Raw genomic sequence first — 26,818 nt, forward strand, 5'->3', positions numbered from 1 at the left:
AGCCCAGCGTTCCTCATGATATACTCTGCACGGAAGATAAATAAGCAGGGTGACAATATACAGCCTTGATGTACTCCTTTCCCTATTTGTAACCAGTCTGTTGTTCCATGTCTGGTTCTAATTGTTGCTTCCTGACCTGCATACAGATTTCTCAGGAGGCATGTCAGATGGTCTGATATTCCCATCTCTTCAAAAATTTTCCAGTTTGTTGTGATCCACACAGTCAAAGGTATTGGCATAATCAATAAAGCTGAAGTAGATGTTTTTCTGGAACTCTCTTGTTTTTTTGATGATCCAACGGATGTTGGCAATTTGATCTCTGGTTCCTCTGCCTTTTCTAAATCCAGCTTGAACATCTGGAAGTTCACAGTTCATATACTGTTGAAGCCTGGCCTGGAGAATTTTGAGCATTACTTTGGTAGCGTGTGAGATGAGTGCAATTGTGTGGTAGTTTGAGCATTCTTTGGCATTGCCTTTCTTTGGGAATGGAATGAAAACTGACCTTTTTCAGTGGCCATTGCTGAGGTTTCCAAATTTGCTGGCATATTTACTGCAGCACTTTCACAGCATCATCTTTCAGGATTTGAAAGAGCTCAGCTGGAATTCCATCACCTCCACTAGCTTTGTTCACAGTGAGGGTTCCTAAGGCCCACTTGACTTCGCATTCCAGGATGTCTGGCTCTAGGTGAGTGATCACACCATCGTGGTTATCTGGGTCATGAAGATCTTTTTTGTACAGTTCTTCTGTGTATTCTTGCCACCTCTTCTTAGTATCTTCTGCTTCTGTTAGGTCCATACCATTTCCATCCTTTATCGAGCCCATCTTTGCATGAAATGTTCCCTTGGTATCTCTAATTTTCTTGAAAAGATCGCTAGTCTTTCCCACTCTGTTGTTTTCCTGTATTTCTTTGAGGAAGGCTTTCTTACCTCTCGTTGCTATTCTTTGGAACTCGACATTCAGATGGGTATCTTTCCTTTTCTCCTTTGCCGTCTCTTCTTCTCTCAGCTGTTCGTACGGCCTCCTCTACAATGTCACGCACCTCTGTCCAGAGTTGTTCGGGCACTCTATCAGATCAAACCCTTGAATCCCTTTCTCACTTCCACCGTATGATCATAAGGGATATGGTTTAGGTCATACCTGAACGGTCTAGTGGTTTTCCCTACTTTCTTCAATTTCAGTCTGAATTTGGCAATAAGGAGTTCATGATCTGAGCCACAGTCAGCTCCTGGTCTTGTTTTTGCTGACTGTATAGAGCTTCTCTTTCTTCGGCTGCAAAGAATATAATCAATCTGATTTCAGTACTGACCATCTGGTGATGTCCATGTGTAGAGTCTTCTCTTGTGTTGTTGGAAGAGGGTGTTTGCTATGACCAGTGCATTCTCTTGGCAAAACTCTATTAGCCTTTGCCCTGCTTCATTCCGTGCTCCAAGACCAAATTTGCCTGTTACTCCAGGTGTTTCTTGACTTCCTACTTTTGCAGTCCAGTCCCCTATAATGAAAAGGACATCTTTTTTGGGTGTTAGATCCAGAAAGTCTTATAGGTCTTCATAGAACCGTTCAACTTCAGCTTCTTCAGCATTACTGGTTGGGGCATAGGCTTGGACTACTGTGATATGGAATGGTTTGCCTTGGAAATGAACAGAGATCTTCTGTCATTTTTGAGACTGCACCCTAGTACTGCATTTCAGACTCTTTGTTGACCTTCTAAGGGATTCTTGCCCACAGTGGTAGATGTAATGGTCATGAGTTAAATTCACCCATCCCAGTCCATCTTAGTTCACTGATTCCTAGAATGTCGATGTTTAGTCTTGCCATCTCCTGTTTGACCACTTCCAATTTGCCTTGATTCATGGACCTAACGTTCCAGGTTCCTCTGCAATACTGCTCTTCACAGCACCGGACTTCACTTCCATCACCGGGCACATCCACAACTGGATGCTATTTCTGCTTTGGCTCAGCCGCGTTGTGCTCCGGAGTTATTTCTCCACTGATCTCCAGTAGCACCTCCAACAGGACACCTACCGACCTGGGGGTTCATCTTTCAATGGCATTATCCTTTTGCTTGTTCATGCTGTCACGGGGTTCTCCAGGCAGGAACACTGAAGTGGTTTGCCATTCCCTTCTCCAGTGGACCACGTTCTGTCAGAACTCTCCACCATGACCCGGGCATCCTAGGTGGCCCCACATGGGATGGTTCAGTTTCACGGAGTTAGACAAGGCTGTGGTCCGTGTGATCAGTTTGGTTAGTTTTCTGTGAGTGTGGTTTTCATTCCTCCCACAGATGCTGCCTTTTCGGTCAGATGAATTCCTCTTCACTCCTTCAAACTTATTTCATATGCACTCACTGAAATTCTGCTTGTGGTATTGACTTGTTCCGTGCGCTGGGCAGTGTTACATCCTGCTAACGTCATGTCTTTCTCTCTCCCCTGCTAGAGCGCGCGTTTCTTAAGGGCCGAAATCGTTGTCTTACAGTCTTCTGTGTCTTTAGGCCCTGAGTGAATAACTATCAGTAAGTCTTGTGACATAAAGATCAAGTTACAAGACAACCAAAGTAGTATATCTCTCGTGCTCACTGATAAAGGTGCTTCTAAGAGATCAAGGTAAATCAAGTCCTTTTCTATTTTCACTTATGGAAAATCAAAATAACGCTTTGCTTTAGGAATGTGAAATAGTTTGCAACATGGATCAGTAGGGTCTTGCAAATTTAACCTGAAATATATTATTTCCATCATTTCCTTTCTTGTCCCAGTGAAAATGGTAGATGCACACATGACCTCAGAAACTGCTAATGCTTCTAATTCTAAGTAAGAGAACCCTTTGAAATTTTATTCAAACAGGTCAGTTAAAATTCCATAAAAATATACACACAATTAACAAATTGCAAATGAGAATACCTTTCATCCAATAGTTTCTGAGCATTTACAATGACCAGAGAATATCAATGTGCCCAGGACTGTAAATATACATTTATATACAATATACAAAGTAGGGGCCAAAATAATTCTAACTAAAATATCCAATAACTAATAACAGGACATTTAAATGTAAAATTGATTCGTCAACAAATCCCTTTTTTACCAACAGAAGACAGGTTATTTGAGTTTGTGATGCTTGTTTTTGAGGCTTTTTGGCATTTTCTCTTTGGTTCTCTACCTCAGCCTCTATCAGCGTGTTACAGTCACGCTTCACAGTCACAGACGATCAGCCACGTTGAGAACACACAGAAGAATGAAATGAAAATTAAGCACTCACTCAATTCCATGATAATGACACACTGAAGCTTTTTCAAAAGGTAAACCGCGAAGTTTCCGAGGACTAAGTTCCGGTGTCAGGACAAGAGTCTTCTCCCTGAAACAAAAAGCTCTGCATTCGCATTTATTTGGTGAGAAAGTTCAAGAAACTGTCTAAAGAAGGAAGTCTGACTTCCTTCTCTATAACTAGATAATATATGGGATTAAAAACTGAATTACATCAGGAAGCCAAAGAAGAAAATGAAGTAAGGTTAAGCCTGGGGGTTTCATCACTTACATTTTCTCTGTCCCAAGCTTCTAAATATGATAATATTACTTATTTTACAAAACTATGCTGAGAAATGGTTAAATCAAGAATAGAACATGATCTGTAGGGGAAATTCAAGAAGCAGCATTATTCCTGAAGCATATGTTTTTCCTGGTGTAGTAAACTGCTTATGCATTTATTAACAGTTAAATTCTTTTCTTGCAGTGGAATAATTAAAGTCAAACTCGAATCTTCAGTAACAAAACAAGTATTTAGTTCCTACTATGCCACACAGGGAATCCGGATTCTTCCATGCCTGGGAACACAGTCATTTTGACGCCCATTTTAAGAATCAGTGACCTTTTAGATGTCCGTGGATACACAGACTAACTGCTGATTTCAGCTCTTCTTCTAAAGCAGCTTCCAATCATCTGGTGTGTCAGAACTAGTCCTGTGGTGAACTTACATAAAACACTCGTGCTCAGCCCCTCCACGTCGGGGCCTGCGGGGATACCTCAAAACCTCCGGGGGAGGCTGCTGCGGTCAGGTTAAGCTTTCTGAGTTATTCTAATAAGAGCCCTCCTTCTCTGCCTGGGTTGGGAGGCACTGTTCGATGAACTGCACCACGATTCCTGGAGCTCAGAACAGGTTACAGGTGGGGATGGGAGAATTATGCAAGTTTCTTTACACTGGTAATAGGCAGAAGGAGACACCAGGGACTTGACTTCAGAAGACTTACAAATGGTAAACAGAAAAACAAGTAGGTAGTGGAGTATCAAGAATAATTCACTATCGCACTTCCCGCCGTGGCTCTGGTGTAATGAAAACTGCCCACGTGACACTGAATATTACGTACAGACTGTAAGATGAGCATTTGAGGTCATTATATTAAATGTAAGACACATGCAAGCTAATGAACCCTGAAAACCAGGGTCCACATTCTAATACATTCATTCAGGGTCTCACACGCAGTGACACTAATAAATGCCAAGCCTTCAAGTGAGCAGTTTTCTAATATGAAACCATTTAGGTGCCGAGCACGGCACTTCCTTCCCTTACCATGTTGTCTTCCATTTATTTTAATCTCTCCCAGCAACTTTACCTATTTTTGTTTAATTTTACTCACACCTTGTTCTTTCTAAAGGAAGCGTCTTAGTAAGTGCGTATTCTGTCAATGTTTAATACTTTCTTTATATATACAAGTGTCATTCCTGTACTTTGCTTAGTATCGCTTTTCAGGTGGTTCCTCGGTAAACAGTTAATAAAAGCCCACAGGTCCTTGAGTCATTACCATGAAAGCTCATCCTTCAACTTTAACAGAAGATACAGTTGATGATGACATAGTTCTTTACTAACATCAAGGAATTATATCAAACTTCCCTCGGTAAATCACTGGTAAGCTACAGGAAGATTTAATAATACCCACCCCCCGCCCCCAACACTGCAGCTACAAAGACATTCTGGTCAAAAAGAGTACAACCTACACAATTCAGTTTTGGAAAACCCATCTGACTCTGCCAGCTCACGCTTAATAATTTGGAAGGACAGGAATCCAATAACTAAATAGATGAAAACGTACATATAATTCTTCCCTTTCTTGATTCCTACAGAAAGGATTATCAATCTCTCAAAGCTATAAGAAAAGGAAAATTACTCTAAACTCACACTGTTTTTACGTCGTTAAATCACTAGGTCATTAAAGCTCAGACCTACTCAGGCCGTCATGTCTCCTAAGTCGCTGCCCGTCTCTCTAGTCACCACGCACATATAAATTCTTTCCAAAATCAATCCTTAAATTCAGCACTTGCCAAAACAAGCTTTGTAAAAGTAATCAAAATGTGCTATAATTTTTAAGGTCCTTTGGCAGATTCTCAGAAAAAAGGATTAACAAGAAGAAACTGGGGCAGTGAACAAAATATTCAAATCTCACAAGTATTTGATATCACGATTTTGCCTGTAATTAAGTTAACCTCAGTAACACCCAGAATTTATTAATTAGTAACTTAGTGGAAGCTGTCTTGGAAGTCAAATTAGTTGTAAATTATTCAAGCTGACAGTGAGTTTTACTTGGTATAGTTTCAAAAGCATTTCTGTTGCACGTTCCCATTCTTCTCAGTTGAAAGGCTATCCTTTTTGCTACTATTAGGCATAACTGACAATGTCATGATTAAGTAGCAGTAAAGTCAAAACTAGAAAGTGATAGAAAAGAGAATTTAAAAAAATTTTGCAAGTCAAATTACAATTTTTCTGAAAAAGTATTACCATCTGTCTACAAAGTAGAAGCTCACTTCTATAAGAAATATGTTAAGGTGGTTTTTATCATTCCTGTTTCCTTTATACTCAAAACTACAAACAGTAGAACACTGGGCTAAGGTAAATGTGAGAATTAAGGCCAGCTGATAAACACGGGGCTCAAACTTGTAGATCCTGTCAAAGTGGCACAGAACGTCTAATTGGATGTTAGGTCTAAACATATAACTGGAAAAGTAAGAGGCAATGTGCTTTAAAATGATTCCTTAAATAAGTAATTGGAAGTTATAAGTTTATAACTTACCCTTTTTGAATCTGTAAAGGCTGAAGATCTCCAACTGGTAATCCGTCTGAGGTAAAGAATTTAAGCAATTCTTTAGCATCCAATAATGTGACTGAATCCCGGGGACCCTCTCTGTGGCCCAGCAACTGTTCAGATGAACGAGGTAATGAACCAGTCCTGAGAAGAAAAAAAAATTATGTAGATTTATTAAAAGCAGATTAGAATTCTCCATGGTCAGGAAAAGCTGCTATGAACAGAAACCAGAAAAATACACACACAAAAAAAACTGAAGATCTACACATTTAAGAAAGAAAAAAAGTAAAATCTTTGCAAATCATTTAGAATTAAAGCATATTTTCAAAAATCTGTATGTAGGTTACAGGAAAACTTGTAGTTATCATGTCAAAACAATGTTACTACTTAACTAAAATAAACATAATTAAATTCTTTATATTTGACATGATTGATTACATTCATTCAATCACTATCACGCTATCACACTATCATTATTAATGTGAAGTCATCAATTCCATAAAATTTAAATCTAAACTCTCTTGTATGTTCCAAAACCCCACAATATTGTAAATTCTGAAGGCAGAGACCAAATGTTCCAATGTTCTATAAACTTGAAAGATCACGTAAAGCACAACCATGAAATGAGGTGGTAATCAGATATTTCTCCAAGGTCTCTTCTAGCCATGATTATGACATTATGAATAAATACTAAATTATTATTATACCTGAAATATATGCAGGATTTCATACTTCGCAAACTACACACAATATATTCTTAATCCTCACAAATTCCCTTGAAAAAGACAGGACAGGTCTTATCTCAAAATGAAATTAACACCTGAAAATAAGAACTTTGTAAAGTTCGTATCATACCAAGCCTAAAAAATGATCACTATTCTTAACACACAATAGTGCCTTACAGACCCACGGTGCCAAGATTTTTAAAATGACAGAATCAGAACTAGCCTGACTCTGAATTAGGTACCAATTCTACTCTATCACTCTATGAACCCAAAAAGCTCACAGTTTTTAAAAACTGGAAAGAAGAAAATAGTTGCAGAGAATGCTACAGGTTTTCTCAAGCACCGAGTTACAAATCATACTATTACTGTCACCAAAGCAAAAATAAAATCTTTCAATACCTGCACAGAACATTAATCTCCTGACTTTATATTAATTCAACTATTTCCTGATTAATCACCCAAGCGTTTTTACTGATAACTGTACGATTAAGATGTTGACATTAGGGCCTTAAGACACATTTCTACACAAGACAGCAGTGTCTCCTTCTTCTCATTCCCTTTATTTTTAAATTAAAAATATAAACCTAATAAAAACAGTCAAACAAGAAAACACTCAAAACGCTATACTCCAGGAGGGCAAGAACTACATGATGCGGTAAACTTAAACTCTATATAGCTATTCTCTAACAGTGACTCACAAAATCTTAATCAATATTACTCTCAATCATATGATAGGCCAGTTGCAATGGGAAAATGCATACTTTGCATTTACATTGAACCCAGGACACAAAAATATCAGAAAAATTTAAAAGCCCAGTTTGTGATAAAGTATACCAACAAGATACATCTTGAGTAAAAAAACAAAACAAGACACACTGACAAAACTTTTTTAGTTTCCGAGCTTACAAAGTATTTTTCATACATTATCTCATTAAATTTCACAACTTTGAAGCAGCACTGGGCTTGTCATCTCCATCTTACAGGTGAGTCAACAAGGTCACGTAATAGGAACTGAGTTTGCCTAAAACCACATTCTTGGTACTTCCCTGGTGGTCCAGTCATTGAGAATCTGCCTTCCAACAAAGGGTACAGAAGTCCGATCCCTGGTCAGGGAACTAAGATCCCACATGTCACGGAACAGCAAGCCTCGCCTGCATGACAAACCTCGAGAAGCCCGCGCACCCAGCGAGGAGCCGGCACCCCGCCACCAAGACCCAACACAGCCAACAAGGGCTGCCCTGAGGCTCAGCTGGGGAAGAACCCGCCTGCAGCACGGGACACCTGGGTTTGACCCCTGGGTTGGGAAGATCCCCTGGAGAAGGGAAAGGCTACACACTCCAGGACTCTCGCCTGGAGAACTCCAGGGACTGTATAGTGCATGGGGTCACAAAGAGTCGGACCTGACTGAGAGACTTTCACTCACAGCCAAATAAAGAGACAAAACAAAATTCTTATCATTTCTGAACGTCACTCTGTAATGGTCTTTCATTCTTCAGCTAAATCTGTTTTAACATAAAACAAATTATGAAACTATGTAACTTTGGTTCCCAGCCAAGAATCCAATGGTATCCTCCCGTATTTTGAAGTGTCCACAAATATGTATTGAGTATTTACTCTGCAATTATCACCATGAGGTACTAAAAAAAAGTTCCCTGATCATACTTTATAGACCCCCTAATCCCTGTTCATGACTGGGTACAGGTGTGACTCAAAGCAGGAGAAAGGAAGGAAGGAGAGCGAAAGGAGACACATCAGTGTAGAATGCGGCAGAGGAGGCACAGTCAAAAAGCCTCATGAAAGAATAATGGCACAGTCTTTCAAGCGCAGCGTTTACAGAAGTCTCACGAGAAAGGTGATACTGGAGCTACCCTTAAACAACAAACAAGCTTCTTCTGCTTCGAGATGATGCATCAAACATACACATTAACCTCTCCACCCAAAAAACAAAAATCACAATGCTGAAGTACTGGGCACTAAGCTTATAACAGGGCTCAAAAAGGAAGAAGGAACAGGGGTGAACCAAAGGGTTCAATGAATTTCAGGAATAAACTAGAATACTCCTCAACAAGAACTAGAAAGAAACCTACAGAGAAGGTAGACTATGTCTTCTTCTCCCATGAAACCACAGGCGGACTCTAAACTGGAGCTCAGAGTGTCAACGGGCCGCCATCAGGTGATATATTTTCAGAACTACTAGAGGGTGTTCTACTCGAACACCCTCCCACACCACATCTTAGACTCATGCTTTTACCTCCAAGAGAAAAACTGCTCTGAAGATCCAGAACTAGGTGCCTGTCCTATCATCAGCGGCAAAGCTCCCAGAATAGAGCCCTTTATTTAAGCAATCAGTAAGGCATCCAAGCTACCTCCCCCCAGATGCCCTTTATCTCCCTTCTCCCAGGATAAATTCTGGTGACAGCAGGCAGGGAAATGTACGCAACTACCAACCTAAAACAGCCTAGGACTAAGTCCTCAGCTGTGAACAATCAAGGGCCACCAGGTACTGAAGAGCTACGCTAAGAGAAAAGCAGAGGAGCAAATGAAACAGACCTAAAGGGGAATGGGATCCTTTAAAGAACAGACAAGGCAAGTCAAAAGAAAACTCCAGTTAACAAATTAATATCCTTAGAGTATCTTCTCAATTCTTATTATTAATAAGAATAGGTTGCTATGAAAAAAGTGTAGATAACAAAAAGGAATTATTAGGAATTCTTTTAATGGCTGTCAAAAATTTACTGGAAAAGATGAAAGTAAAGGTCGAGGAAACAGAGCAGAGTGCAGAGCAGAAAAGACGGGGAGATGGACGATCATGTCTCTTTACAGGCTCTTTCTTCAGACCTCTGTCACTGGTTCTCCTCACTGTGCAGGTCCCTGCTGCTGCATGGGCTTTTCTACAGTTGCAGAGAACGGGGGCTATTTCCCAGCTGCAAGGCGCCAGTTTCTCACAGCGATGTCTCCTCCTGTGTGGGGCACAGACTCCAGGGCTCCCAGGCCTCAGCAGTGGTGGCACGCGGGCTCAACAGGTGCCGTTCACAGGCTCTAAAGCACAGGCTCAGCAGCTGTGGCACAAAGTGCCCTGTAGCACATGGGATCGTCCCAGACCAGGCACTGAATTGGTGTCTCCTGCACTGGCTGGCCGGAGAAGGCAATGGCAAGCCACCCCAGTGCTCTTGCCTGGAAAATCCCATGGATGGAGGAGCCTGGTGGGCTGCAGTCCGTGAGGTCGCTAAGGGTCAGACACGACTGAGCGACTTCACTTTCACTTTTCACTTTCACACACTGGAGAAGGAAATGGCGACCCACTCCAGTGTTCTTGCCTGGAGAATCCCAGGGACGGCGGAGCCTGGTGGGCTGCTGTCTATGGGGTCGCACAGAGTTGGACACAACTGAAGTGACTTAGCAGCAGCAGCAGCACTGGCTGGCCGACTCTTCACCACTGAGCCACTCAGAAAGCCCGAAGACATGGATTATTGAAAGAAGAATCAAATATAAATTGAAAAATCAATCTGAGGCATCTAAAATTAGGTAAAACAGATAATTACAAATAAGGAAGAAAGAAAACAGAAGGACAAACAGTATCAAAGAAATAATAGAAGAATATTTCCAAGAGCTAAAGGAGATCAGTCCTGGGTGTTCATTGGCAGGACTGATGTTGAAGCTGAAACTCCAATACTTTGGCCACCTGATGGGAAGAGCTGACTCACTGGAAAAGACCCTGATGCTGGGAAAGATTGAGGGCAGGAGGAGAAGGGGACGACAGAGGATGAGATGGTGGATGGCATCACCGACTCGATGGCCATGCGTTTGTCTAAACTCCTGGAGTTGGTGATAGACAGGGAGGCCTGGTGTTCTGCGGTTCATGGGGTCGCAAAGAGTCGGACATGACTGAGCGACTGAACCAAACTGATTTCCAAGAGCTAATAAAAAGGCAAAAGCCTCAAGACCAAAACATTGCACACCATGATGGCCTCATGTAATTTCAGAACATTAAGGAAAACAGAAGATTCTAAAAGTTTCAGAGACAGAATAAAATACCTATTAAGGAACAAAAATCCATGTCACATCAGACTTTTCATTAAAGTATGAGATCCAAGAAAACACAGTTCTAATCTAATCAGGAAACGCAATGAAAAGAAATGCCAGGACAACAGCTGTGCAGGTAGACAGGGGTCAGTCCACGTGAGCGCATCAAGTCAGAGAAGTGGGGGGAAAATGACGTCACGGAAAAAAACTATCTACTGCAAACAACATACGGTGCAGAGAAGGAGGATAAAAGGTGCAGAGAAGCAGGGACGTCTACCCTCGTCCTTCACAAAGGGAAGTGGAAACACGAGCTGCCATCGATGGGCAAGACATCCAAGCTCTCCTGTGGGCGGCCCGCCCTCTTCGTCCTGACCTGTGAACGCCACAGAGCCCAGGGGACGGGCTTAGGCCCTCCTCTTCGTCCATACAGCGTCACCACGTCATCTCACCCACTAGCGTATATTAAAGAAACCCTTTCAGTGATAGCTCCAAACAGACTCCCAGATTTCTGCCTCCATCCACCTCATGTGCCCACATGCATAATCCACAGGTCACATAAAGCATCCCTAAAGCAGAATGCTTGATCTTTCTCCCCCAACCCACCCATCTTCCCCAAACCATGAGAACACCACCCACCTGCTGTTCAAGCCAGAAACCTAAATTGTCTCGGATGCCTCTCTCTCTCTCTCCCTCCCCTCAGAGAAGAGGGGCAGGAAAAAAAACAGGAAGTTTCTTTTTTTCCCTAGCTTAGCACCAAAATATTCTCCAAACTTGTTCTCTACTACTACTCTAGTTAGAAGTCAAAGTTACCTCTCAGCCTACAGAAAAAGCCACCTAAGTGATCTGTCTGTTCCTAATACCTTCCTCCCACAATCTATTCACCACAAAAAAGTAAGTTATTTTGCAAAATCAGATCACATCAGACAGAAAATCCATGAAAAGCTTACCAAGGCACTTACTATTCAAAGACCGTATGAACACCTGCGAGGGCCTACGTGACTGCACGCGCTTCACTCACCCACGAGGTCTCAGCTCCAGCGCAGCTCCTCAGGGCGCCCACCCGGCCATCCCCTCCCACGCCAACAAATAAAACCATTCTCCTTCAGTCCCGCTGCGTCGGTTTGCAAGTCTCGTAGTTACTCATCTGCTTTTGTGTTCTGCTGACTGTCTCTCCCCCTCAAAAGGCAAGCTCTAACAGGAGAGCCTAACACACAGTTGGTACTCAGTAAACGTTTGTTGCTATCTATGAACAAAATATTATCAGTTCAGTTCAGTTGCTCAGTCGTGTCTGACTCATTGCAACCCCATGGACTGCAGCACGCCAGGCCTCCCTGTCCATCACCAACTCCCAGAGTTTACTCAAACTCATGGCTATTGAGTCAGTGATGCCATCCAACCATCTCATCCTCTGTCATCCCCTTCTCCTCCTGCCTTCAATCTTTCCCACCATCAGGGTCTTTTCAAATCAGTCAACTCTTTGCTCACGTGGCCAAAGCACTGGAGTTTCAGCTTCAGCATCAGTCCTTCCAATGAATATTCAGGACTGATCTCCTTTAGGATGGACTGGTTGGATCTCCTTGAAGTCCAAGGGACTCTCAAGAGTCTTCTCCAACACCACAGTTCAAAAGCATCAATTTTTTCAGTGCTCAGCTTTCTTTAGAGTCCAGCTCTCACATCCATACATGACTACTGGAAAAATCATACCTTTGACTAGACAGACCTGAAATGATAAATGTTCTCAGCAAAGGAGCTAAAAATAAGAATGTGATATGCAATATTTGGGAGGGCAGTGCAACAGAGTCAAATTCCTTTTCTTTATTCCATTCTTTCACCACTCAACAATGATATACTGAGTGCCTGCTCTGCACTAAACCACAAAGCAAAAACAAACTCTGCCTCTTAGAGACAGTTAATATATACAAACATAAAAATGTAAAACGGGAACATTTTTAAATGGCTCGAAGGAAAAGAATACTTTTACTTTATTTTACACATTCCTGTGGAGAAGGAAGTGGCAGCCCACTCCAGTATTCTTGCCTGGAGAGTCCCATGGACAGAGGAGCCTGATGGGACGCAGTCCATGGGGTCCCAAAGAGTCGGACACACTGACTACATACACACACACACTCCTGTATTTTCAAATTTTTTCTTTCATATTCATATGCTTTTGTACTTCTATGGAAGTTGGTCTGGAAGTCATACACTAAAGTATTACCTGTGATTACGTACACCCAGAAAGGACGAGTAGAATAAGGAAGGAAAGAGCATTTCCTGGACACCTTACTCTGCAACAGTCTATCTACAGTAAGCATATATATCTTTCACAATAAGACCATAAATTACGATCTCATAAACACAATTTAAGGATTAAGAAAAAATAAAGGTCATAACAAATAATAAAGCTATTTAAATGTCACCTCATTTTTTGTTTAGCTTTTTCACAAGTTTCCAAATTCTGAAGGACATGCCTTTCTGGCCACTCCAGAGGATTGGTTCCCACTGGGCGGGAAGAAGTGGGCTCCAGTGGACTGTTATCTGAAGAGAAAGAAACACAGGTGAGTGCTGAAAGGCATGACCACACTGAGCTTCGCTGCACAAACATGCGTACACGCAGACACACACATAAAAACCAGCTGGGTTAACTGTACAATACTGATCAGGCTCAGGCATTTATCAGGGGTATCTGATGACGTGAACTACGCAAAATGGCATAGAAAAGTTTTTTGGAAATGATAAAAAGAAAATAGTCTTAAACTTTATTTTACATTCTCCTCATAATAAAAGTTATGGGCTAGAATTCAGAAGCGGAATTAGCAATGCAAGGACTCATGGGGAATGAAAGCATAACTTTGTTATTTTGTGAAATTAGCTCTAAATGAAAAAGAGACAACTCTGCGGAGAAGTGACTTAGCAGCAGCAGCAGCAGCAGCTCTAAATGAAAAAGAGACAACTCTGCGGAGAATATATGGGATATAACATGTGATCTCCACATTAGAAAGAGGAATTGGCACCAATATCCTGAAAACTTTATATTTTTAAAAGATTACTTCATTCTCAAAAGTACAATAATACCATAAATAACTTAAGACGTTTGAGGGTAGAGATTACTTTAGAAATAATTCTCACATATATAAGATGCTTCAACATATTCATTTTCAAGGAAATCACTAACATTAAATGCTATTTTACTACTAATAAAGTATTATATGTAAGAGTGTCTTATCTTTTTGGTCAGAATGGTACAATGAACACACATTAAGATTGTTGACAATCTCAATTGTTAATTGTTAACAATTGTTAACAATTCTCATTAAAGACAGAGGGCCATCTTCATTCTCATTATTAATTACGAGGACATCTCAACTGTTTTAAGACTGACAAAATCACTAATTGTACTATTGGATTCCAAAACTATCTGGTGTTTTACATTGTTTGGAACTATTACATACTACTCTAATAAATTGACTGAAAATTACTGGATATTAGCTGTTTGACTAACTGTCAACCATGACAAAAATACCCATTTTATACTTTAGGGTCTTACAAAGTGATAATGATTTGGTAAGAAATTTTTGAACTAAAAAGAAAATTTAATCACAGATGAAAACAGAAGCCAACTGCATATCATTTTTCCTTTACTTTTAAACTATTTTGTCTTGAATAGTTAAAAATATTTTTAATGCCTATATTGGATTGCCCCAACTAAATACCATCCAAGTATAGTAGTTCCTGCTTCTTAATAAGGGTGGTGAAATACTGACTATCTCATAGAAGAATAAGCTTCATGACGAAACAATCTGCTTTATAAATAATGCTGGCATGGCTTTTCAAAAAATGGATAAAGAAAAAAATCATTAGTAGTTCTGAACAATTACAGGCTATGTGCACAGAAGAATACAAGCCATGTTAAATAAAAGCAAACATTAATTATTCCCCTAAATATTCCAATATAAATTACTAAATTTGAGTATACAGTCTATATAAATGTAAATGCCATAGGCTAAGTATTAAAGTGCAGACAAACACTCATCTGTACCACAGGGGAGTGACTTGGTGACTAAGCACGCACGCACGATATTAACCATGCTGATAACGACAGTATAAATGACAGGTCACAGCTCTTTGGAGATGATTACACTCTAAGTAATCATTTTATAGGGATCACCTCAGTTAATCCTCATAATAACCCTAGGATGATTACACTCTAAGTAATCATTTTATAGGGATCACCTCAGTTAATCCTCATAATAACCCTAGGAACTGGGTAATATTATTATCCCCATTTGAAACATGAGGAAACAGGCATGGAGAGATTGAAGAACTTGCCCAAAGACATTCAGCTGAGGTCTGAACCCTGGGCCTTGGCCTTTAAACATGGCACGAGACGCTGTGCTTATATTTTGTTTTCCAACTAGAACATAAGCCTGTTGAGAGTCAAGGACCCACCCAGATTTTTAATTCTTTAAGTGCCTTCACAGCATCAAACAGAGAAAGGGCTCACAACAAACATTATTGTTAACTTGATTCTATGGCCATTTTCTTATTAACGTATGGGATAAAAATGATTTTCACAGAATAACAACAAAAAATTATCCTACACATTTAAAATGCCAGGCAGTCGTTAAACACTTCCTTTTTAACTCCTGAAGAGCTTCACTCTATGCAAGCTCATCACCAGAACAGAAAGTGAGAAAACAGAAAGAAACGCCAAGTTAATACAGAAGTGATCTCCTGCTCCTTCAGTGAGCTTGGTGACTTCCCACTGTAACAAATGGCAAGTGTGGAGCATCTCATCACATGTAGTTTTAACTACAATACGTTTACTATGTTCTACTTTTCTCACCTTATGAAACCCATCCATTCCAGCAGCTTAGTAACAGTTTTAAGAGGAATTACCTTAAAGTGCTTCTCCTTCGCTCAAAAACAATTATACTGAACACGCTTAACAAAAACAGCCATCAGAAAATTTCAAATGTCTTAACGATGAAAAATACAACATACTGACAGACACATGCTTGTATACACAAACATATCACTACTACAATGTGATAGATTTTGATTTCATCAATACACTTTATAAGTTTTTATAATAACTCTCATAAATGCTACACACACAAAAAGGACTACTATTTAAAGTAACAAAAAACTTACCATGTAACATATTGGAGGTTTTGTCTGTCTTTATTAGACTTGTTTTATGAATAACAGCATCAAAATGATCTAAAAAGCGTTCCCTTGAGAGTGTTAGCAGACTTTTGAGTTCATCCACAGAAATTACCTCACACTGCTTTGCCAACTTTCTCCTTTCTATAAGACAATAAATCAGTATGATTAACAATATAACTGTTATTTTAAACCCTTTGAGCTACTATCTTTTAGGGGAAATACTTTCAAAAGTAAAACAAATGAATTTCTCCAGCAAGTCAGCATTCCTATGTAGGCCTATTTTCCTTTCAGTCCCATTTGAAGGTAACAAGAGTTTTCAGTTTTGTGAAATAAACAGAGTACTTTGTTAACACTAAAAGGTGGGCCACAGTCAACAAAAGTTTAGAGAAGTTTTCAGAAATACACTGCAGAGGATGAAGAATGGCTTTATGTCGGTGCTTACGTGAAGATAAAACCTGCAACACTTTCAGTTAAACGTGGCGGTTTGGTCACGTCCGTCCATTTCCTCTCCTACTCAAAACTCAGAATCACAACTGAGGAATGGAAAAAGGACAACCAAAGAATAAACACTAAATGACGGCAGTTTTCAGTAAATTTGGGGGATAAGATGACGGTGGAGTGGTAACTGCGTCAGCAGAGCAGAGAAAGGGTCAACCGAATCAGGAAGGCCCTGAGCAAAAACAAGACCGATAATGGATGGACCCAGCCTCTAGCCCTCACGCCAGATGACTCTGCTCTCATTCTGGGGTAGAAACAGAAGAGAAGGAGTCTCAGACCACAGCGTATCAGGAACGGGAGATGGTGAAGGACAAGGAAGCCTGGCACACTGCAGTTCCTGGGGTTGCAGAGTCGGACACGACTTAGTGACTGAACAACAAAAAGGTGGTATTGATGCTGGGGGGTCAGACTACAAGATTAAGTAAGAGCCCACATGCTGAGAGGTCAGACTTCCCACCCGGCGGCCAGAACGACAGCAGCTACAGATGCCCCACTGAAGAGATGGAAGGGTTCCCCCTTTGAAACACTGAATGCCCCAGGACAGAAGAGTCAGATACCAACACTGCGGTGGAGTTGAGGGGGGGCCTCACCCGCAGAACGCTGGGAAGTCGCTCCACCACTCTTGAAGCTTGCCAATATTACACTGGAGTGACACATAAAATTTCCCAGTTAAAACTGAACAGGGGAAAAAAAATCACCAGACATTTAACAAAGGGGGTGTAGGGTACAGGGAACTCTGCATTTCACGGTCTCGTGTTCAGACACGTAAGGAGTTCGATTCAGCAATGCTTCCAGCTTCCTGCTCCCTCCCATCACCCACTGACCTGGTCTGGAAAAGAAACGAGGCAAGTTCTGATCAGAACTCCCCTTTCCAACTTCCACCTGAGCAAGCAAATCCTCAGGATGCTTGCCCTCTGGATGGTGGTGAGAGCCCTGTCCCAGTAGGCCTTATTTGTGGTTGCCCAGCTCTGGCTGTCATTCAGGGAATGAATTCAATTCTGTGTATATGCAGCAGAAAACCCGCTATAGCTCTAAAAGGTCATACCCTTCAATCCAGGAAGAGAGTAATGAACGGACAGGGAGGCCTGTCGTGCTGTGATTCATGGGGTCGCAGAGTCGGACACGACCGAGCGACTGAACGAAACTAATGACGTGTTATGAGTGTGTTTCTTGAGTTCATCTCTCAGTTGGTTCCAAATTTGGGAAACAAGTATTACTTACTAGGCCCCTCCAAACTAAATACCAAGTATGGGATGAAATAGACTAAAGCATGCAAAAAGAAAAAAGGAGCCCAGCAGAAGCAAAAGCATTCCAGGTAACAAAGTAAGTTTCCTGGGATTAATATTCTTGTAAGGGCTTCTCTGGGGGCTCAGACAGCCTGCAATGCAGGAGACCCAAATTCGATCCCTGGGTCGGGAAGATCCTCTGGAGAAGGAAATGGCAACCCACTCCAGTATTCTTGCCTGAAAACTTCTATGGACGCAGGAGCCTGGAGGACTACAGTCCGTGGGGTCACAAGAATCAGACATGACTTAGTGACTAAATCACCAAACCACCAATTAATAGTCTCACAGAAATAAAAAAAAGATACTATACTCATGAAACAAGTACAGGATGATCTGATAAAGGGACAGTCAATGAGCATGAAAATATTTTTTAAAATTAAGCACAGGAGAGATCAAAATTAAAAAATACTGCAAGACATCCCCCAGAAACTACAACAAAATGGAAATAGGAAAAAAGAGCTTTTTTCTTTCTAGAAAGAAAAAAGAAAATGGGAGAAAGAAAATTATATTAAAGAAATAAAAATGTTCAGACTTAGGAAATGCAAATCTTGTACTGATGTGGCTCATCAAGTACACAGCTTAATACATTGGACAGCGGAAAACAGCGGGTACACACATTAAGGTTCAGAGTAAAGCTTCCAGAGACAAAGCTTCTGGAGGTAAAAGTTCTAGAAGAGGGCAAAAAGCAAACTAAAAACAGACCACTTCCAAGGATAAGACTAGTATGAGATTTGTCAACAGGAACACAGCAACACAGAACACAGCGGGACCGGGGCTTCCCCGGCGGTGCAGTGGTTAGGACTCTGTGCTTCCGCGCCAGGGGGTGTGCACCAACCCCTGGCTGGGGACCCACATGTCCTATCAAGTGGCCGGAAAAACAGACGAGGGACAATGTCTTCAAAATTCTGAGGGCAAACGATTTTTAACCTGGAAGTCTAGATGAATTATCAATCTAGTAAAGACATTTTCAGCCATGCAAGAGCTTGAAAACTGTATGCCCAAAAAACAAACTTTTACACAGGAGCTAATGCAAGATATGCTCCAACCAAACAAGAGAGTAATCCAAAAAAAAAAAAAAGGAGGTCACGCGGTCTAGAAAATAGGAGACTCCAAAAGAAGAGAAGAGGAAAGAGAAGTCTCTAAGATGTCAGTACGTCTAAGACACACTTTGTTCAAAATACAGTAAAATATGAAACACTCCAGAAAAAAAACTATGAGAAATAAAAAGGAACTGTTGTGTTTGAATATACAATAAATTTAACGACAGGTGTGTGGCAGAAATGTTGGAGGCTCTGGAAAAACATAAAAGTATTTCTGCCTCTACAAAAGAAAGGGCAAATTAAAAATAAGGTTGATTATCAACCAAGGAAAACAAAGATTATACAAGAAAGGAAAATTGACCATCATATACTACATGACTCAGTAGTAAATTTATAGATAGATAGGTAGGTAGGTAAGTGGGCTTCCCTGGTGGCTTAGATGGTTAAGAATCCGCCTGTGAAGCTGGAGACCTCGGTTTGATCCCTGGGTTAGGAAGATCCCCTGGAGAAGGGCAGGGCAACCCACTCCAGTGTTCTTGCCTGGACAATCCCACGGATAGAGAGGAGCCTGGCAGGCTATAGTTCATGGGGTCAGAAGAGTAAGACACGATTTAGTGACTAAACCACCACCATCACTGACCTATGCTTATTAAAACTGTCAATTGTATTACAATACTGGACAATGTGGAAAGCAGGACGTGACTTCCTATTGATCTTAATGACCAAGCAATAGAGAGAGAAAACAGATGAGATTTAATAGGGTTTATGAGCAGGATAACTTACCTAGATGAAAAATAATGCCTACACAGATGAGTCTGTAACACAAGTGACAGACAAAGATCTGGGAGAAAAACATTGGACTAAAGTCATAAAATGAACTCACGGAAGAATGCTATTCCTAAAATAAGCTATCAATAACTCAGGACTTAGTAAAGAAAAAGAGTGCAAAACACCTAAAAATATCAGCAGAATGAATGTCAATCAGGTTTGCACCAGGCTCTATAAATTTAAAAACGACGTGGGGAATTCAGAATTGTGACCGCAGTCCTGGAGCGATACGACAGTGCTGCTATTTTGGAATCTGTTCTGCATCACACTGAGCAGTTTTTATTTAAAAATCATTCCTCATTCTTAAACCTTTTCATTTTTCTTTTTTATTTTCTTAATATTTTATTTGGCTAAACCGGGTCTAAGTCGTGGCACGTCGAATCTAGCTCCCTGACCAGGGGTCAAACCTGGCCCCTACACTGGGAGCCCACCTCAGCCACTGGACGCCAGGGAAGCCCCAAGCCTTCTCTTTAAAAATCAGAGAAGCAGGATATTTAATATTTCTAATTATAAAGTTTATGAACTACAAAAGATCAGTTAAACATAAATTATAAAATTTATGTATAATTCCAAATGTCTATATCTAAATATCTATGTATAGTTAAAAATTAAGATAATTTTTAAGAATAAAATTTTCACGCAAACTTTCCCAGTTGCTCATTCTAACTCAGTAGTCAGAGAAATACTGGGGGAGATAGTAAGTTTAGCCCATGTCTGATTAGTAATTTTGAAAAGAATTTTGAACAACTTCTTGTTTTCCAGCAGAGACTATAATCTGGCTTTCCTGTTCATTTTCATCAGGGATAAACAAACTACACCAGTTTAAATACTTTTATATTTACAGTCACTTCTCTGAAAATCACTGAAACAGACACTAAGGCTCTCTTACATTGGGAACTTCATTTGTTGTCGTCCTCCTCTATCTTCAGAGATACATGAGATCTGAACAGATGCACCTTTGTCCCCAGAGTTTCAACTCAGTACTAACTCTCTGCGTAAAGGAGGGAGTGGCTCAGCAAATAATTCCGCCATAATGGATTAGTGGGTCACTCATCTTAATCAAGATTTAACGCTTCAGATGTCTCCAGAGCTGACGTCTCAAGCAGCTACTAGCTCTGGGCTTCCTCCAACCTCCAGCCCGCTACGTGTCCTTGCCCAGTGCTGAGGCCATCCTTCCAGCTCCTGTCTGGGTTACAGCTCAGCGGCTGACGCTCCCACGTTTTCAGCATTTGTTTAGCACTTCCTCTTCCCCCTCCCTGAAGCAGAGCTTCCGGTCACACCTATAGGCAACGACGTGATTATACCCCTTCCCAGCCAAGCAGGAGGGATGGCCTTACCCGGAGGGGAGACGGACCAGCTTCCGGGAGCTGCATGCTCGTCCGCTCTGTTTTTCTGGTTGGAAGGGTCAGGAAGAGAGGTGAAGACGAGAGAGGGAAGACGCTGAAGGGACTTAGTTTAAGGAGCCGCCAGAGGCTGATGGCAGAGATCAAAGCCTAAAGGGGGGTTTGGCAGGGCTAGAACAAAGTCAGGATAATGCCAAGCAAGTAGATGTTTGAAATATAGGGGTTTTATCCACAAAAATACTAGTATTTCACTAGTATTTCAGCTTTTTCTTCCTTTTAAATTGAAGTATAGTAGATTTACACGGTGTGTTACATTCAGCTGTGTAGCAAAACGATTCAGAGACATACCTATATGTTTTTCTGCTTCTTTTCTGTTATAGGCTGTTACAAGTTACTGTGCTATACACATCAGGACCTTGCTGTTTATCTCTCTATATATAGTAGTCTGTATTTGCTAATTCCAAATTCCTCATTGATCCCCCCTTCTCTGTGTTCTCCTGTTCTCCTTTGGTAACCATAAGTTTGTTTTCTATGTCTGTGAGTCAACTTCTATTTTATAAATAAGTTTATCTGTTTCATTCTTTGAGATTTCACATGTCAGTGATATATGATATTCATCTTCTGTCTGACTTCACTTAGTATGAGAATCTCTAGGTTCATCCATGTTGCTGCAAATGGTATCATTTCATTCTTTTTTATCGTTGAGTGATATTCCACATCCTCTTTATCCGTTCATCTGTTGATGGACATTTAGGTTGCTTCCATGTCTTGGCTACTGTAAACAGTGCTGCTATGAACACTGGGGTACACGTATCCTTTTGAATGACAGTTACCATCTTTTCCAGATATGCTCAGGAGTCGGAGATGCTGGATCACATGTAACTCTATTTTTAGGTTTTTTCCTTTATTTTTTCCCTTGGGTTAATACATACTACCTTTTACTGAAACTAATTTGCCTTTCCCAATTATATTCTATTATTTTCATAGTCAAAAAAAAGTGGTTTGAGGAGTTCAAGACTACACAATTACTCTGGCTTTGTACAAATAAAAAAGTAGTAATTCTTACACAAATTATTAAGACCAGGTATTCTAAAATTATTTTCCATTGAATTAAATGAACTACCAAATCCAAAATATTTTTAAATGCTTTTAAAGAGTGATAGCTTTCATTTTATAGTGTATGTACTTAATAATCATTTTTTCTATATGCAACTAATGAAGCCTCACAAGTTGAATCAAGTTTTTAGAAATTCTATTTTAATTAGCTTAAGTCCCTATCAGGTATTAATGAATGATTATTTATGAAAACAATGTTAAGATTGATAACCAAGTTAACATTTAGAAACAGAGGAAAAAAATTTTAAATAACAACACTTAATGTTTGCAATCTCTACCTTACTTTCCTCGAGCTAAATGATATAAAGAGGAATTTTGTAAAGATGACTACATTAACCAGGAAGTATTCTTTCTGGCATACAATTAAAAATAATGAGAAACTAAATTTTCCTGTTCAATTATTATAATAAATGGTAACAGCAATATACAAGTAAATAGGAATATTCTGAATCTGGTGGGAAAAAAATTACAGACCGTTTCTACCTACATTACCTCTGTTAAGAATGTAGTTAGTGCCACTGAACTGCACAGTTAAACTGGATTAAAATATAGTTATGTTTTATATTATGTGACTTTGACTACAATAAAAAAAATTTAATTAAAAAAATAAAAAGATTAGGAGACTGACCACCTAAGACCTTGCACACACAGTAATTTTGTCAGCAACTCCACCCTTGAACTGTTGCCATAAAACTCCTCACCAAACTCCCCTGGGTTGGGACACAGTTTTCAAGGGCAGGAGTCCACTGTGGCTCCTTTGCCTGGCAAAGCAATGAAGCTATTCTTAGATAAAAGGAAGTGTGTAAGAAAAAAGTGTTAGAATAAAGCATTAGGTCTGAACAAGTCAACATTCTTACAACAGAATGATGTGCACACGATTACTTACTCAGACATTCCTTCAAAGCCATAGCCTGAACAATGGCTAACTGTTTCTCTCTCTGTATAAGCTGCTCCCTGGAGAAACTTGGAAGTGACAACAGGTCAAGAGGAAAGCCTAAGAAACAGAAAAAATCAGTATTAAAGATGGTTTATAACAACAATTAATATTCAGTTCTCAAGAAATGTGTTAAAACGTAATTAAAGTAAAAGACAATTATTTCTTCACCTTGCATATTTCAAAGTAAACAGTAATAAATGAACAGCAGAAAATAAACATACTAAATTATTTTGCATTTTAAACTTTGACCTGCTTCTTAAATTCAGAGAATTTAGGTAGCAGAGTAACTCCCTCCACTCCATCTTCCTCTGCTTCAGCTACTGAAACCACCGCAGAAAGCACTGATGGACTACGGGGGCTGGTCTTCAAAGGTGGCCTTTCCGTGAATCCGCTGCTGCTCCTGCTCACCTGCTGTGCACCTTCCACAATGAATCAGGCCACCCCAGGAAACCGACAAGGCACGGTAAAAGTGACAACGAGAGACGGACGCCACAGAAAGCCTCACGACTTCTTAGAACACTTGCTCTAAGAGAAGGTGGCAACCACACAAGAATCAGACTTGCTGGAGACGATGCTGTTGCAACGAAGCCCAGGCTGGCTGGAGGACGGGCGTGTGAGGGGAAGCAGCTCAGTCTGCTCCAGCCACCCCAGCCAGGCACCAAACACGCGGGGGAAGAGCCGGCCTGCACACCCAGCCCCGTTAAGTCTTCAGATGAAAAGAAGCCCAGCCGTGTGTGACGGCAATCAAACGTGGGCCTTCAAATCAGAAACATCCAGCTGAGCCCAGTCAAGCTCAGCTCGACTATGAGACATTATAATAAACAGTCATTGTTAAGCTAAATTTGGGGCAGTCTGTCACACCGTGATGGATAACCCAAGCATGGGGCTTGGATGGTAAAAAAAGATGAGCAATAAAGATGCTTGAGAGAAAGTAAATAACAATAAGAAATAAATTCTAGAAAGATAAATTGTTTAAACTGGAAAATACTAACAATTTTCCTGTTTGGAACTGAAGGGGTGACCTGCTACATTTTAAGAAGTATGATACGTAAGGGATTAATTCTCTGCATTCTAAATTGTTCAAATGTGTTATAAAATATTTAAAGTAAAAGCAATTACTGAAAGTGAAATGCAGTTTGAAGACAATAAGTTCACCAAAAACCACGTAAGTTAACTATTTACACAAACAAATGTAAAAATGTTTTGTTTTCCCTTTAAAGTTAACACTCACTCAATTTGGTTTCTTCTGTCGTTGCTTTCATCTTTCCATGAATTAAACTGAGTGCAAACGACCCATTAATCTGGTTGGCTGAGTGAGTCAATATGGCTTTACACTTTCCATTACCATTACCTCGTAACAAGAGATAATAGCTTGAACTCTCTCCTTTCACTTCAACATCTGGAACTAAACAAAAACAATTATCTTGTTAAGCATGTGAAAATTCAGCAGACAACATAGCAGAATCATACATTTGATCCATAGCATATAATTACATTTCTATGTTATTTTAGAACAAGGTGTCACTCAATATATTTGGGACAGCAGTTGTTCATTTAACTGAAAGTCACTCAGTCGTATCTGACTCTTTGTAAACCCATGGACTGTATAGTCCATGGAATTCTTCAGGTCAGAATACTGGAATGGGTAGCCTTTCTCTTTTCCAGGGGATCAAACCCAGGTTTCCCACACTGTAGGCGGATTCTTTACCAGCTGAGCCACAAGGGAAGCCCTATTTATTTATCTTTAATTTATTCATTTAACGGAGGAAGCTGTTAAAGCAGACTCATAACAAAAATGAAACTCACAAAGCATATACATTTTACTTTAAATTAAAACAATGTATACTCATTGATCGGAGAAGGCAATGGCAACCCACTCCAGTACTCTTGCCTGGAGAATCCCATGGACGGAGGACACTGGTGGGCTGCAGTCCATGGGGTCGCAGAGGCAGACACGACTGACGTGACTTAGCAGCATACTCACTGATTAACTTTTGATGTGGCTCTTTAGAGTTCTATTACATCTTTTCTATATATTCACACCCATCATGTATCAACTACTATTTCTAGCTTTCATTTCTTTACAAGTGGAATAAGCTGAGCCCTGCAGGCACACCCAGCCCCACTGGTGGGAAAGGAGTGCACATGTGCTCAGAGACAGCTTCTTGCTCCCGCACGGTGCATCCATAATGTACTTTACAGCGGGGTGGACAGCACTCATTAATCTGGCATGCCAGTAATGCGAAGGTCAGTTAGGACAGCTAAAAACAAACCAAGTGAGGGCTATAGTGAAGGTCAAGGAGAAACTGTGCAGCCTTCGAGATTAAAAATAGAAGTAGAAGCCTTTTTATTGAAGATGGTGAATTGGACATAAGCATTTATTTTCACTATCTCCTGAAATTCCATGAAATGAGAATAAATTTTAAAATAGCAGAGAACTACAGGAACCAATATCTGAGAGGAGAGACAGTAGCCACTGAACTTTGAAAGTGGGAAAGAAGATGAACAACTGGAAACAGACCTCAGACTCCCAGTTGTTAAGCTGAGAAAAACCAGAGAAAGTTTGGAAGCAACAAAATTTATACCACAACCCATGACACGGGACTCTGGGATGACACTGGAAACAAAATGATGGTGAAACAGTAAAACAGGCTGAAAGTCTTTCTTGAAAGCTATCTGGTGTCCAGATCCCTCCACATTCTGCGCAGGCAAATGACCGTCCTTTCCCCAACCCAGGGGACTAGCGGATATTCTCTGAAGAAAGTAAAACAAAATGTCTCTGGCCTGGGAGATATAAGACAGAGCTTAGGGCTGAAACTGATTATTCATGTATTAAGTGAATGCTGGTACACTGAGTACTGAGGCCCTTCACCCTTCTTCGCCCACATAATCATAATTTCCAGAATCTCGGAAATTGTGGAAAGAGAGCAGAACTGAGCTTTCTTTTGGAAGTGTGGTCAGTACTAGTATGCTGTGTGCTTAGTCGCTCAGTCGTGCCCGACTCTTTGCCACCCCACGGACTGTAGCCCACCAGGCTCCTCTGTCCATGGGATTCTCCAGGCAAGAACACTGCAGTGGGTTGCCCTGCCCTCCTCCATGGGATCTTCCAGACTCAGGGATCAAACGTGCATCTCTGATGTCTCCTGCATTGAAGGGTGGGCTCTTTACCATCAGCACCACCTTAAGTCTCTAAGCCACTTATTAATCGGGTCATCTCCATACTACTGAGTTCTAAGAATTAAAAAAAAAAATCTGTCCATTGTAAGATAATATGATTGAAACTATTTCCTCTTAGTAGATTTTAAAATTTTTCCTTAGCAGAATTTTTCAAAAAGGGGATAGGTGAATTTATTCAAAAAATTTTAATTTTGGTGACTTTATAGGTTTCTTTTAATCGATCATCCTTTTGGTATATGTTTTCTTACAGAGGTTTTATACTTTCAGTGCTTGCGTTTAGGTATATGTAATTTTACATATATAACTGCATATATGTGTGCAATTTTTGAGTCTCCATATACGAACATTCAGCTATCCCAGTGTGTGTTAAAAAGACAGTCCTTTTCTCACTGGCATCCCCGTCTACTCTGCTCCACGGACACACTGAGTCCTGTCTTGATTCTTACCGCTTTAGAGTGAGTTGCAAATCAGGCAGTATAAATTCTCGTAAGTTGCTCTTCTTTTTCAAAATTGTTTTAGCCATTCTAGATCTTCGTAATTTCCTGGAAATCTAGTATCAGTCTGACAATTTCTAAGAAGAGGCCTCCTGTAATTTTGTTAGAGATTAGATTGAA

At 40.4% G+C, this 26,818-nt stretch overlaps 1 protein-coding gene across 4 annotated transcripts in view; it reads right to left on the reverse strand.

The window, feature by feature from the left end:
• Positions 1 to 26,818, reverse strand: part of MTBP (MDM2 binding protein) — a 67,263-nt gene that overhangs the window by 15,305 nt on the left and 25,140 nt on the right. For 2 of the 4 annotated variants that reach the window (XM_055431754.2, XM_088844638.1), the window contains 6 exons: positions 24,259 to 24,432; positions 22,977 to 23,084; positions 15,965 to 16,120; positions 13,231 to 13,348; positions 6,054 to 6,209; positions 3,254 to 3,349 (listed from right to left, as the gene is read on the reverse strand). In XM_055431754.2, the coding sequence (XP_055287729.2) occupies positions 3,254 to 3,349; positions 6,054 to 6,209; positions 13,231 to 13,348; positions 15,965 to 16,120; positions 22,977 to 23,084; positions 24,259 to 24,432 (808 nt within the window). Of the gene's footprint in view, positions 1 to 3,253; positions 3,350 to 6,053; positions 6,210 to 13,230; positions 13,349 to 15,964; positions 16,121 to 22,796; positions 22,926 to 22,976; positions 23,085 to 24,258; positions 24,433 to 26,818 lie in introns of all 4 variants that reach the window. The other 2 variants (XM_088844639.1, XM_088844637.1) reach the window with 2 other exon arrangements.

The sequence above is a fragment of the Moschus berezovskii genome, chromosome 16, assembly GCF_049115385.1.
Source record: "Moschus berezovskii isolate FMDL1 chromosome 16, NW_MosBer_1.0, whole genome shotgun sequence".
NCBI classification, from domain to species: Eukaryota; Metazoa; Chordata; class Mammalia; order Artiodactyla; family Moschidae; genus Moschus; species Moschus berezovskii.